We start from the raw sequence: 14,947 nt of genomic DNA, 5'->3' as shown, positions 1-14,947 counted from the left end.
ACCCCAAGCCTTCAGCCTAGAAGCCTGATTTGTTTTAGGCATCTTATTTTCTTAACCTTTCCAGGCTTTACCTTCTGAAAGCATACTCTCTTTTTCCCTTTTCTAACAAAATCATTATATACATCTTTTTTTTTTCCTCCTAAAATGTTTGTTTATTTTTGAGAGAGAGAGGAGAAGAGAGAGAATCCCAAGCAAGCAGAGCATGACGCAGAGCTCAAACCCATGAACTTTGAGATCATGACCTGAGCCAAAATTGAGAGTCAGACGCTTAACCAACTGAACCACCCAGGCATTCCAATTACATATGTCTTTTAAGTGGCCTGGACTTTGACAGGAAACTTTCACCCACTCACACTCAGTTGCTAAGACCTAGGGGAAAAAAAAAAAAACAAAAGAACATAATTCTGAGATTGTTAACCTTAAATAAAACAAGTGGTAATTTAATTAAACAAAGATGAGTTTATTCAGGAATAGCAGGGGAATTGTAATTCAGGACAAGCAAATTATGGCAAACTGTAGATAAGTCTGAGGAAGACAGTACGAGGCTCTGGGAGGAAATTAAAGAGGGTTGTTCTGAACATAATTGTATTAGAGAAGAAGAGTTTAAGACTGTGGTGGTTTCTCACTGGCTGCAAGTGGTGAGCAGTTTGCTATTACTGAGGCATGTGGAAACCTTCCTCCTTCCTGCTGCTCATGTAAGCTGAGATGAGCACTGTGTGCATGGGAACTCTCCCTTCATGGCTTCCCAACTGCATTTTAAATCAGATTTCCTTGATTTGTTTTCACTTTTTCCCCCTTTGATTAAGGTGTTTCTCAGAAAGCATCACTGATCAAGCATCAGATCATTCATTTTGATTGAAATATTTTTCTCTATTTATCAATTGGTGCTTGGAAGGACCTTTCCCAGGAGTCATGTCTCACATGGGGGTTTTGGTGGGGGGAGGAGGAATGGGTAGGAAGTGGAAACCATGGATGCCACTTTTGAGTAACAGGGAAAATAGCAGGAGGAGCTGTCAGGCATTTCTCATGCATAAATTTATATCTTATTAAGCTTAGAAACCTTGGAGATCATCTCAAGGCATTGGGCTAACATTCTGTTTGCTCTATTATTTTCATGGCCTTCAGAAACAGCAGGAAAGACTAAACTCAAAAAAGGGTTTGCAGGTACCACTCCTGTATTTCTCTTTGTCCCCAGAGCTGTTGGAAATCTCCTTTGGTCCTACTGCCACCACCAAATCTCCTAGTGCTGACTAGGAAATTCCAGGTTGGCTGGTCAACTTCCTTTTTAAGCCAAGTGGGTTGCTCAATGATCTTACGTAACTGAGTTTTAACTTCCCCAGAAGTGTTAATCCAGGTGCAGCAGGTGGTGTTGGCCACAGTGCCGACACCTCCTTGCTCAGCTAAAAGCTAGTCAAGGACTGACCTATTATCAACTTTGGTCAAAGAGTCTAAGGCTCTTTTTTGGGCAGGTGTTGTCTTGGCACTGATTCTGCAGTATCTCTAAGAGTTAAGGAGAGATTTCTTGCTGTATTCCTGTTCACATTTACTCCTAACCAGGGAAGTACGGCCCTGCTAACAGAAGTGAACCCTGAATCATAAAACCTCCTGGTAGGTCCTTTCTGATTTGACAGTGCAGGGGATTCAACTAAGGAAGGTGCTTGAGTTGGTTTGTGAAAAGTTAGGGGTAGCTTAAGAGACCTTGCTTTGCTATATGCTAGCTGTATAGGCCCAAGGTGAATGAATGATAACCACCCCAGATAAACATAAATCCTGTTGGGGTATGAATCACTCTCACTAAGGTGGCACTGTTAATAGATAGATAAGAGTTTTAAATGACAAATCCGACAGTCTGAAAGGCAAAAGTTACCCCTCCTTAACAAAGGCCTGGGAGAAACAGATGAAGATGTTATCTTTCCAGGCCAGTGCCAGAGTTGAAAAAATAAAGGGAAAGACAAAAGTTTCATGTTTGAGATGAAGTCTTGATTAAGCATCAGGGTGAGTAAGTAGTCATCCTCTATGTCAGCTACTTCTTTTTCTAGTCAGTTTGATTCAGAGGTCTCTATCTGTGTAGGGCCAAATGTCAGGTGGAGCCTTTTTCATCTGTGAGATACATATTCAAGGTTTAAGTCCCTGAAGTCTGGCTGCCATCTGGGTGGTGAGGAGGACCTGGTATAGTCCTTTCCAACTAGATTCTTGGGGCAGTCTTTGTTCAAACTGATTCCAAATCAAAGGGGTGGGAGAAAATTGGAAATGTTACTTTGGAGAGTTGTAGCCAGATTTTTGAGGAAGCTAGAATTCAGGATCCAGTTCAATTTACAAGTATATAACAGAAACTCAAGGACAGTTAATAGGATTAGAATCTGATATAGACAAAGAGGTAAACATAATTTGTTCTCTCTTCAAGTACCCTCATTTTTTATAGTAAAAATAATTTCTTTGCATGAAACATTGCTTGATTATTTGCATTAGTGCAGCAAGAAAAGTGATTAACCATCTAAGCTCTTTTTAAGACTGCTTTCCTGGAATTTTGTAAGCAAGGTACCAAGTTGATTTTTCCTTCAAAGGGCTTTATTTATTGGCGCTGTAAAGTCAAACTGTGTTCTTTAAAACTCTCTGGTTGTATCTGAATCTATGCACATTTCTCAAATACGATATTCCAGTCAAAGCTTTGGTAATACAACCAGTGTTTCTCTGTCCTGATACAAAGAGAAAAGATTCTTACTGAATTTATGCAAATTATTATCATAAAAATAAGAATACTCACAAAGAGTTTGCAAATTCTGGAGGGATCACATAGAGAGAAAAAGTAAATGTTTTGTCTTTATTCACAAAGGTGTATCTTACCAAATTATTGATAGCTTAAGAGAGAAAAGGGTTTCCTAAAACCTGGGAAAGCAAAATATTACAGAATCAGGAATGTTTTAAACAAGAAGCTATAAAAATTATAACAATCCTCTCAGTTCATTTAGTCCCATGTTTTTAATTGTTGTTCTGCTTGCATTCAGTTTTGTCACTAGTTCTGGAAATTCTTACCAAGTTCAGTTCTATTGGCTTAAAGTTATCAGAAAACCATCCTTTCCTGAAGCTTCTTGAAGATGAAGTACTTTTGCAGAAACACTTGTATAAGCATCAGAGTAAAACGGTAACTGTCTGTAAATGGCCAAAACACTTAAAAGTGGCCATGGTTAAAAACCCGATGAGAGTTCATTGTAATGCAGTTGACAAGGAAATTTGGTAATTTTGTGACTTACCCTTTATGATAGTAACCAGAATTACAAATGTTAACGTGATAAAAAGCATATAAGATCTTTAGAAATTTCATGCTATTATTGGGACACATTAATAACATTTCCATGCAAATTTATTCTAAGAAGGTTTAGCATCACCTGTTTTTAACAATACTTCCCAGGTAATTTAACATATCAAATAAGTCTAATTAGTTTAACATATCCTTCTTTATAAGGAGAACAAGTCCTTTGATATGTTCTAGGGGCCCTCTGTAAAAACCTAAAGTTAGTTCAAGATCAAAATACTTCCTTTTGAATTTGATTTTTTGGGAAGTTTGTCAAAAATATCAAAAGATTTCAGGGCACCTGGGTGGTTCAGTCAGTTAAGTGCCCGACTTTGGCTCAGGTCATGATCTTGCCTTTCATGAGTTCGAGCCTGTACTAGGCTCTGTGCTGCCAGCTCAGAGACTGGAACCTGCTTTGGATTAATTCTGTGTCTTCCTCTCTCTCTTTCTCTGCCCCTCCCCCACTTGTGCTCTGTCTCTCCAAAATAAACAGACACTTTTTTTTTTAAATATCAAACGATTCGGACCTTTGGTCAAAGAGGATCATATGTCACCGTGAAACAATACTTTTAGGTATCCATTTAATCAAAGTGACAAAGACTTTGCAGAAAAATACAGAAAGTTAAATAGTTGTAAAAAGCCTTAGCTTCTTTAATATTGAAAAGACTCAGCTTTTTTTTTTTAAGTAACCAAAGACTTGATGAAAGCAAAACACACAATCTTTGTTTTTCTAGGAAGATTACATTAAAAGTAAAGGAAAACCTTTGTTTACAATTTGTTCTTAAGAGCAGATCAATAATGTAAGAAAACATTGTTCTTTTTTTTTTTTTAAGTTTATTTATTTATTTTGAGAGAGAGACAGCTTGAGCGGGGGGAAGGGCAGAGAGAGAGAGAGGGAGAGAGAATCCCAAGCAGACTTCACGCTGCAGAGCCTGACACAGGGCTCAAACCCACAAAACTGCGAAATCATGACCTTAGGTGAAACCAAGAGTCAGACACTTAACCTACTGAGCCACCCAGGGTCCCTGAGAACATTGTTCTTTTGACAGGAAAAAGAACAAATTCCAATTTTGTACCACTGTACTTTTGAAATTAAAACTCATTTTTAAATAAATGTATTTTAATCTTAACCAGCTTGAGTGTACATTAAAATGCCCAAAGATTCCTTTTCCACAAACCTACAACTTTCATTTTACATTCAGATTTTATCCTCTTTTCTCTTTTTAAATAACTAGCCTCACTAGGACAAATTTTCCCTCTAAAAAGTGCATTTATATTCCTTATACCTTCTTTTACCAAAAGCCCATGTCATAATTTTTTTGCATATAGAGGTGTTTCCCTTATTATTTCTAGTAGCTTTAAGCACACATATTAATTAGAATTCTTAACCCTTAGCAACTTTAATTAAGAAGTAAACAATTAAGAACTGGCCTTTACATTAGCATTCTGTGAATTGGCAGATTTATAAATTCTTTTTATGATTTCTGAAAACATGCTTTTTTCATAGAAAATTTTTAAGCATGGCTAAAACATGTTTACTGTTAGACTCAAATATCTTTAGTTCCTCTGTAAAAGGAAGCAAAAAAACCTATGTTCAGTAATCTGTGTTGCAATATTTTATCTTACTTGGAAATGATCTGGATATTTAATGAATTTAACTCATATTTAATGCAGCAAAACTTTAAGGTTCCCCAAAAAGACTTGGGTAAATTATTTGAAAAGTTCACCTAAAACCTTTTTATCCTACTTACTTCTATTTAGTTTACTTGCTCTTAACAATTATGTTTAGGGGCGCCTGGGTGGCTTGGTTGGTTAAGCGTCCGACTTTGGCTCAGGTCATGATCTCTCGGTCCGTGAGTTTGAGCCCCGCGTCAGGCTCTGTGCTGACAGCTCAGAGCCTGGAGCCTGTTTCAGATTCTGTGTCTCCCTCTCTCTCTGCCTCTCCCCTGTTCATTCTCTGTCTCTCTCTGTCTCAAAAATAAATAAATGTTAAAAAAAAAAAAAATTTAAAAAAAAAAACACAATTATGTTTAGATCCCACAAAAACTTCATGAGACATTAGACAAAATCAACCATCTTCCCAAGCTGTTATTCTTGTTGACAGATTTTTTAACAGAGATAACGTGAACTTACTTGACTACTAAAACCGGGTAGAATAAAAGTTGTATGTTTACATTATATTTAATCCTGGTAACTCTGAAGACATGCCTATTTTAATTAAACCAAACTTAAGGCCAGCTTTTGTTTGCCAAACTCAGGGGAACCTGAAAAACATTTAGGTTACTTTCTATTACATTTTTGAGAATTTCTATGAATACTTAATTCACATTTGAGTCAGTTAAATAGAAGTCTTTTACAAATTGATTGTAGTAATACTATTGGAGGTAGACGGTACTACATATATACAACACACATGCATAGGCACACTTAAACATACAGACAGACATAAACAGAGGCTTCCATTTCACTCATGATAAAAGTTGGATCTAACTTTTCTGGTAGATGGAATTAGTTAAGGCTACCTGCCCAGATAGCTAAAGCTAAGTTTTGAAGGACCTTTCCCCCTTTTGTTTTTCTTCTGGTAAGAATTACTTCCCTGAAGTTTGCACTTTAGCATTTACATCTCAGAGGCACAAGGAAGAATGCAAGTTACAAACCTTTAAAGATTAGTAGGGGAGGTTTGGGTATTGGCAAAAAAGAAATGGATAAACTTTGAATTGTCTCTAGAGTTGCATTTCTAGTTTCACAAGGATTTGCAAGATAAGGTTTGTTGTTCTCAATTCCTCAACGAATTGAGTTGCAACTTAAGTGACGTTATAGCTTGTTCCACTGATCCAACTACATTATCCACAATGAGCAGAGGGAAGAGTGCCTTAACAAAATTTTCTGTCAGGCTCCGACTAGTGCCTCTCATCTTATTTTCTGCCTTTTTATGTTTCCAGTAATCTCTGGAGTGAATCCAGTTATTAAAACTGTTAGAGAATTTTCTCTTGAGTTCAAGAAATTAGTTAACTATAGCCCTAACTTCATTTGGCCTTTAGCGTGGCCTTTGACCAAGGAGTGAAAAGTAACTGAAGAGAATCACCTGTAGTCTCAGGCGGTGTTATTTTAAAAGGTAATTTAATAGTCTCTTCAGAGTGTAAAGGCAATTCAGACAGAGGATTGCTAGAATGAGTACTCAGAGGAAGAAAGAGGGGAGCAGTAGGAGTATTATGTCAGTCTTAAAGCCTTTTGTTTTTGGTACCTCTTATATCTTTACTTTTTCATTAGCCTTTTACAACAAATCTTTCAATGAAGCTATTTTGGAATTTTGAAGTTTGGAAACTTCTGCATACCAATAAAAATAGGTGCCCCATTCTGTTTGATTTGAGACTCCTTTGCTTTCAAATGCACTTCTTAAATGATCCTATCTAACTGGAACATTTCTCATAATGGCCATTGTGATTTTGGATTGTCTTTAGTAAGATTTTGCCATTTTTGTAGATATTTTACAACTTCTGAAACCATAGTTTTTAGACATAAAAAAGATAGGTGTGCCAGAAGGTGACCTGCTTAACTCTTTGGATTTTACGGATCCCATTACTCAAAGTAGAAGTACAGAAAACAAAAGAGAACTCACCAAGAAGGGTAATGCATTCACAAAAGCAGATAGTCAGGGAGCTGAACCAAAGAAACTAAATTCGAATCCAAGAGGAAACCCACTGAACCAAAAGGAGAAAGACGGCTCACAGAAATGGAGAGGACAAGGGGCTCAAGTGGGACCCACAAACAGTCATTAGTTCCCCAGGGGTTCTGCACCTTCTGATCCCACTTCATGACACCATGTAATCAACCTTAAGTGAAACAAATGGTAATTTAATTAAATAAAGATGAGTTTATTCAGGAATAACAGTGGCGTTGCCATTCAGGACAAGCAGACTGTGGCAAACCATAGGCAAGTCTGAAGAGACAGAGGGGAGGCTAGCTTTTATGAGGTGCTGGGAGGACATGGGGTGAGTCATTTTGAAAATAACTTCATTGGAGAAGAACAAGAGCTCCAGGTTGTGGTGGTTTCTCACTGGCTGCAGGTGGTGAGAAGTTTGCTGTTACTGAGGCATGTGGAAATCTTCCTCCTTCCTGCTGCTCATGTAAGCTGAGAGGAGTGCTACATGCCCGAGAACTGTCTCCTCATGGCTTCCGAACTCCATTTTAAATCGGTTTCCTTGATTCATTTTCACAGCTGCTTTGATGGTTTTTTTTTAAATATATTGTCTCTTTGTGAAGCTAATTGGGGCATAAGGAGATCAGATGCCACACATGCCCTTGGCCTCATTGCCACTATTCTACAGTCAACTGAGCCAATGGGACCAGGCAGAAGAGTTGTCAGTATATTTATTCATAAGTTATACTTAATGATTTCATGTGATGTCTACTCTATTTTCAAAACTAAGACCATGTAGTCTCATTACCAGTTTTACCAGCTTGGCTATTTCCCTTCCCTCAAGAACTTTGCTTTCTCTCTCCTAACAATGGAAGCCTCTTCCTGCCCTTAGAGGAGGCTAACACCTACACCCTGGATTCCATTCCCCTTGCCTCTTCAGAGGCTTTACTCCAGTGTTAGCCTGTGTCTCTTGTATCATCAGTGTTGTCTTCTCTACTTGATTATTTCTGCTGGTAAATTACTTGCCTTGATATCTATCACTCATCTTTAAAAAAGCATAATGGGTTTATTTATCCACTTTAATTCACCTTTACTGCTTTATTTTTCTCTGCTGCATCATACTCGTGGAAAAAGTTGTATAATCATAGTTTCCATCCATTTTCTAATTCTTATTCTATCTTCAGTTCTTTCTAATCAGACTTGCTTCACAGCATTCCACTGGAAAATTTCTTCTCAAGGGCATGGGCCTCCAGCTAACCAAAGCCAGTCTTATTTTCTGGCTTCATCTTACTCATTTGATGTCATCATCCACATCATCTTCATCTTTTTTAAAAAACGCTCCTTTTGTAGGCTTCCATAATTTTACACGAGCCTGTTTTTGAGCCATACACCTCCCCCTGCCTATTTCTTTGGGTTCCCTTTTCTTCCCCTATCTGATCATTAAATGTTGGGGACTATTCCAAGTTCCTAGCCTTAATCCTTCTCTCTTGTCTGCTTTCTGGGAGCTCTCTTTGGGTCCATGACTCCAGAATCATCTGTGCATTGATGATTTTCTGGCGCAGACCTCTTCTGAGTTCCGAATATGGCTAGCCAGCTGTCTACAGACCTCTCCACTTGTTTATTTATTAAATAGGCATCTCAGGGGCGCCTGGGTGGCCCAGTCAGTTAAGCGTCCAACTTCGGCTCAGGTCTTGATCTCGCAGCTCGTGAGTTCGAGCCCAGTGTCGGGCTCTGTGCTGACAGCTCATGCTCTGTCTCTCTCTGTCTCAAAAATAAATAAACATTAAAAAACAAATGGGCATCTCAGGTGTAAATCTGTAAAATGAAACTGTTAACTCTTGCCTCTCTTTTTCCACTTAATTCTGCAATTCCCAAAGGCCTGCTCTATCTTGGTGAATGTCTTTACTATCCAATCATTTAAGTGTATAGACAAAAAAAAAAAACAACTTAGATATCATTCTTTATTCTTTTCCTTTCATCCACATCCAGTCGTTTAGCAAGTCCTGTCTGATCTTTTTATAGGATAATTGGCAGATTCAGTTAAAAACCTCAGATACTAGCCACGATCACCTCTTACTTTCTACTTAAACAGCCTCCTTACTGGTCTTTTCCCTCCACTCTTGCTGTCTTCAATTTATACTTCACACAACAATTTAAATGAGATCAATTATTACTACCATACTCTATGGTGCTTTAAATCCCTTCTGTTTTAGAAAGGTTTCTGTTGCACTTAGAATAGTACTAGTCTTCTCGCTGTGTTACTTTAATAATCTCTTTGTTTCCCTCCAGTATAAGATTGCTGAATATATAGCGTGTTTATACTGACTCCTCAGGATGTAGAATAGTCCCTGCAGGTAGTAGATGTTAAGTAAATATAGGGTGGGGAACAGACTATTGTTACAAAACTCTTAACTTCATTATATTTAGATTATGTGAGTTTATTATTCTGAGTTTATGGAAATTAATTTCCCCCAAAGTGGAATTAAAACCTGTAATGTCCAGTTTATAACTTGTCATCCCCTTACTGAGCTCAATCACTGTTACTCTGTAGTATATGCTTTGATCCATTGTACCTTCTTAGGCTCTTCCAAACAAGTTTGTAAGATACACCAACAAATACTAATGCCTCTACCCCAACTGCCACAGACATTAAGTGACATGCGTAAAATTTCAGTAGGTGAACTGGAATCTAGGTCTTCTAGTTTGTAACCCAGATGACTTTATTGATGTAGTGTCTTAGGTGAGTGCTTGTATGTGTGGTAGTGGTGTAGAAGAATTACAGTAACCTTTAGGACCGGCTGCTTTTTTAATTCCCAGATTCCCTCCAGATACATTTTTTTTAGAGTTTATTTTGAGGTGGAGGCAGAGAGAGAGGAAGAGAGAATCCCAAGCAGGCTCTGCACTGATGCTCCTGGATGCAGGGCTTGAGCCCACCAACCAGGAGATCATGACCTGAGCCCAAATCAACAGTTGGACATTTACCTGACTGAGCCACCCAGGCACCCTTTCGGATAGGCTTTTAAGCTCTCTTTAGCTCTGTGGCTCTTTTTTTTTTTTAATTTTTTTTCAACGTTTATTTATTTTTGGGACAGAGAGAGACAGAGCATGAATGGGGGAGGGGCAGAGAGAGAGGGAGACACGGAATCGGAAACAGGCTCCAGGCTCTGAGCCATCAGCCCAGAGCCCGACGTGGGGCTCGAACTCACGGACAGTGAGATCGTGACCTGGCTGAAGTCGGACGCTTAACCGACTGCGCCACCCAGGCGCCCCAACTCTGTGGCTCTTTTTATCAGCATTAACATAAAATGTTGGCCTCCATTATAATTAATGTAGGTTTGGGTCAATTATTTTTATAGTTATAGTGGTGCTACTTAAAACTACTAGGTGTTATATACTTGTAATTAATAGTAGGTTCTATTAAGTGTGAGTTAAACTGATAAAACCAATATCTTCAGATTTCATAGAAAAAAAGATTGGAGACTGACAGCTAGGGAAGGTTGTCTTTTATTTTTTCTAGTAAGGTCATTGAAATACAAGATATAACAAACTTACTATCTTTTTATAAGAGAAAGGGCACTTAAATTTAAAAAGCGGCAAGCACGTAATCTCAGAACATCTCAAAGTTTAGTCCTTTAAAACAAATTTTGTTTTGTGGAAAACCTTACTGCATTGATTCCTCTGTCCCTCAATTAAACCATGGACCAGTGTTAACTGGTTTCAGCCAGGTGTGATTGGGGAGCATTGCTCTAGTCTGAAGAAACTGGATTCTAAATTACAGTTTGCAAGTTTCTTCTCTCATATTCTCTTTCCCTCAGTCACGATTACTACAATCCTTTCATTCCTTTCTTTCTATTGAACTGTCTCAAAGCCTGGAGCTCTGTGGAAGCTTTCAGATGATGACTTTTGTCATCAGAAATCTCAAATCTTTCTGCCCAGTATGGACGGACCTTGTTACAGTTGCTAATGAAAACATTCTCTGGAATCTTATTGATACCTTTAACCAAATAAATAATGACTTTAAAATGTCTGTGTTCATTTCTTATTGTTTATTCTAAAAGTGTACTTTCTTTGTTCTCTCTCTTCTACTCTCTGCCTGCCTCCACACTGAGATTACTAGTCGAAACACCTAAAACCAAGAGCCTCCCAGTAATCTGCTGTTTTCCTGTCTCGCTCCTTTGCTATTCTCTTGGGATGAGCTCTTGCCAAAAAAAGAGTTTGTTAACTAAAATAATTATAAATTTAAATTTATGATGATAAATTGAAAGTTGTATCATTCTGATATCTTTGCCTTCTTTGATATTTTTAAGCAGACTCAGAAACATGTCATTTGTCACTCCTGCCTGTTTTCATACCTCCCACAAAAATATAAATGTGTATGTACTTCACTTTAGCTATTTGGGATATATCTAGGTTTGATTGGATCAGCACGGTTAAGTTTGAGGGCGACCTGCTTGATGGGGTAAGGGAAAGGCAAAATTCATGTCATCCAACTCTCTCTTAACCTCTTTCCTCATAACCTTCCAATTCCACATTCCAGGCAATAAATATTATGTCCTATCATGCACCTTTTCCCTTACAGTGACAGTGGGTGCTATCAGTCAATAGAAGTACCTATTTCTCAAGCTGGAAATCCTAAAAATAAAATTCAAAAGAAAGGTCATCCCATAATTTCCTTTTTTTTTTTTTTTTGTGACTTGCAAATCATTTATCAGTCCATGTGTAACAGACATTTTAATGGAGAAATTTTAGAGCTTGTGATAAATGTTTCATTGGTCTTTAGTAAATAAGAGTGAAAATCAAAGACTTTCTCTGATTAGGGTGACCAAGATGCTGTAAGTAAATCAAATAAATACATAATTCCCCATTTTGGGAGGGAAAACATCATAAGTAAAGGTCAGGGAAATTTTTAATTCCAATATAAAACCCATCCAACTGTCATATCACTCTGGTCTCTGGCAGCCTACAAGATGGTATAAGGTAATATGATCAAAAATGAACATTTTGGAAAAGTGAAAATTTTTAATCCAGTCTTGACCTGTCTACGTGAATTGTTCTTTTAAAGCACTGTGCATGTTTTTCAGTGATTTAAATTCTATTTATTTGATATAATGTGTAAAGGTCAGTTTGATTGGGTCTTATGAATTGGAATCTGAAGTGCAATGAATGAAGGGGCACCTGGGTGGCTCAGTCGGTTGAGCATCCAACTTCAGCTCGGGTCATGATCTCACAGTCTGTGGGTTCGAGCCCTGCATTGGGCTCTGTGCTGACAGCTCAGGGCCTGGAGCCTGCTTGGGATTCTCTTTCTCCCACTCTCCCTGCCCCTCCCCATGCTTTCTCTCTCTCTCTCTCTCTCTCTCTCTCTCTCTCTCTCTCTCTCTCTCTCAAAAATAAGTAAACATTAAAAAAAATTTTTTTAAATAAAGTGTAATGAATTAATGTTTTGAGTAAAATAGGTATTTCCTTTTGTAAGTAGTGAAACTTTTCACTGAAATTTGTTTCTTTTCACTAGGTTTGAGCGGAAACCCTGCAGATATAGAGAGAAGAGAAGCAGTGTTTGGAAAGAATTTTATACCTCCTAAAAAGCCAAAAACCTTTCTTCAATTAGTATGGGAAGCATTACAAGATGTCACTTTAATTATATTAGAAATTGCAGCCATAGTATCATTGGGCCTTTCTTTTTATCAACCTCCAGAAGGGGATAATGCACGTAAGTAAATTGGGGAGGGGGAAAAAAAAAAAAAAAGACTTTCATGTGTGATGTTAATAAATTCATTTGCTTAATTAAAATATAATAATAGGTTGGCATTTGGGAGGGAAAACATAAGTAAAGGTCAGGGAAGTGTGCTAGATAGCATTCTAGCAGTGTTTTTAATTGTTCTTTAAATATACCATCTCAGATAATTTTACAATAACCCTATGAGCTAGTGTCACTTCCACGTTTGATACAGAGGTTAAATAACCTGCCAATGTGTGTATGCCATGTGTTGGCAAAGAGCTAAGTCACATATACAGTGTGGTTTGTGCCATCATGGTTTTTAAGGTCTTTGAACATTAAATTGAAATAATTACAGTTTTTAATTTTGGGGTTTTTTTTTAATCTTTTGGAAATCATTATGAAAGCAAAATTCTGTTCTCTTCCCTGATTCATTATTTTTCAAGTTCTTAAATTGTTATTATAGGCATGATCCGGGCAATTGCCTTACCATTCTAGAAATGTTTATACTACAACTTATCTTGACCAAAGGAAAAGTACATCATACAGTGGTAGATCTGCTTTAACTTGTAGCTACAATGGTTTTGTCTTTCTCCTGCCTATGTTCTTCATTTCTCTTTTAAAATTTCTTACTCTCTTTTTAATCAATTTATTTAAAATAGATAGTCCTTGACAGTACATTCTATAACTGCTAAGAAACCTAGCTTGGGTTTTGGTCACTATGTTTAAATAGCTATAGAGTGAACCAGTAGTATTTTATATATCAGGAGAGTGATATACCAATATTTTTCTTTGTAAAAACTTTATTCTTATGCCTTTCAAGTTATGAAGAGTTAAATAAACATTAGCTAACTCTAAAAGTTGGGTTAAGTAAAAATTTAAAGTAATGCCATTAAAGATGTGCCTGGAGCTCATGTGAGAGTTGTGTTTTTTGTTTGTTTATTTTAGAAAGTAGGTCACTGAAGAAGTCAGTTTATCGGAGAGCAGGGTTTTTCAGCAACAGCTTTGTTTACATTTTACACCAGAGCATTCTTTGTCACCCTGCACTGTACTACCCTCCAGTTGAGGCCACCAGAACTTTTCCAGACATTGCCAGGTTTCTGATAGGGGGCAAAATTGTCTATGGTTGAGAATCACTTGTCTAAATAAGAAAAAACTTAGGCAATATTCTTGTCAACATTGAGCCAAATTATTTTTTAAACTTTTGTTTTTATTAAATAAATAATACATATTTTGCTGTGGAAATATTAGGAGGGAAAAATGACAATTCATAGGAAATAATATTCACCGAAAATCTCACTTCTTAGAGATTACTGCTATACTATTTTCATATTCTCCCAGATTTTTTTTTTTTTTTCAACGTTTATTTATTTTTGGGACAGAGAGAGACAGAGCATGAACGGGGGAGGGGCAGAGAGAGAGGGAGACACAGAATCGGAAACAGGCTCCAGGCTCTGAGCCATCAGCCCAGAGCCCGACGCGGGGCTCGAACCCACGGACCGCGAGATCGTGACCTGGCTGAAGTCGGACGCTTAACCGACTGCGCCACCCAGGCGCCCCTCTCCCAGATTTTAAAATATGTTTTGTATGTCTATGGGTACTCACATATGTATATGTGTGCATATGTGGGTAGGCACGAGGGCGTGTAACTGTGTGTATATGAAATGTTTTATATGAAAAGGGAAGGTCATACCATGTTCATCAACATATAGGTGAATTCTGTAGCGTTCAATTTACCCAACTATCATTATAGAATATTGGGAATTGGTATTCTAGAATTCAGCGAGTTCGCAGATTATGAAATGTTTCTTTACTTTTAACATTTTTTTTCCCCTAAGATTATAAGAAGACTAAAGAAAAATATTTTCAACAGGAATGGATTTTGTTACTAACAAGGACAAATCTTTTTGGAATTTGGACTGCTTCATTTGTAGGATGTAGTGACAAGCCCTTTCCCAAATTTGCTTAAGGAGAATACTGGCATTAGATCCAACTGGGAAGATACTCTAAAATTGTCAGTGTCATAAGACACTTTAAAAACAGTCAAAATCTGCTAGAAGGTGTTAGTAAAACATACAAAGATATTTTTGTTCCACGGTGAAATGTTAGTATTTGCATTTTTTTTAACATTTATTAGTGTACTTCATGTGTCTTTTCATCACGTATATTTTAACACTAGTAAATCTGTAGTCATAGACTATATTATCAAAATTTCTTACTAGTACTGATGGTATAAAAATAAGCATTATAACCCATACAATAAACACATCTTTAGTTACTAGTATAATACCAAGGTTCTCAA

General features: G+C 37.3%; 1 protein-coding gene across 4 annotated transcripts in view; it reads left to right on the top strand.

Annotated features, from left to right (window-relative positions):
- Positions 1 to 14,947, top strand: part of ATP2B1 (ATPase plasma membrane Ca2+ transporting 1) — a 131,935-nt gene that overhangs the window by 65,048 nt on the left and 51,940 nt on the right. For all 4 annotated transcript variants that reach the window (XM_043562022.1, XM_043562020.1, XM_043562019.1 and 1 more), the window contains exon 3: positions 12,442 to 12,639. In XM_043562022.1, coding sequence (XP_043417957.1) covers positions 12,442 to 12,639 — 198 coding nt within the window. The remainder of the gene's footprint in view (positions 1 to 12,441; positions 12,640 to 14,947) is intronic.

The sequence above is a fragment of the Prionailurus bengalensis genome, chromosome B4, assembly GCF_016509475.1.
Source record: "Prionailurus bengalensis isolate Pbe53 chromosome B4, Fcat_Pben_1.1_paternal_pri, whole genome shotgun sequence".
Taxonomy (NCBI): Eukaryota; Metazoa; Chordata; class Mammalia; order Carnivora; family Felidae; genus Prionailurus; species Prionailurus bengalensis.
Note: the sequence above shows the minus strand (reverse complement) of the source record. Positions and strands in the feature narration are given on the sequence as shown.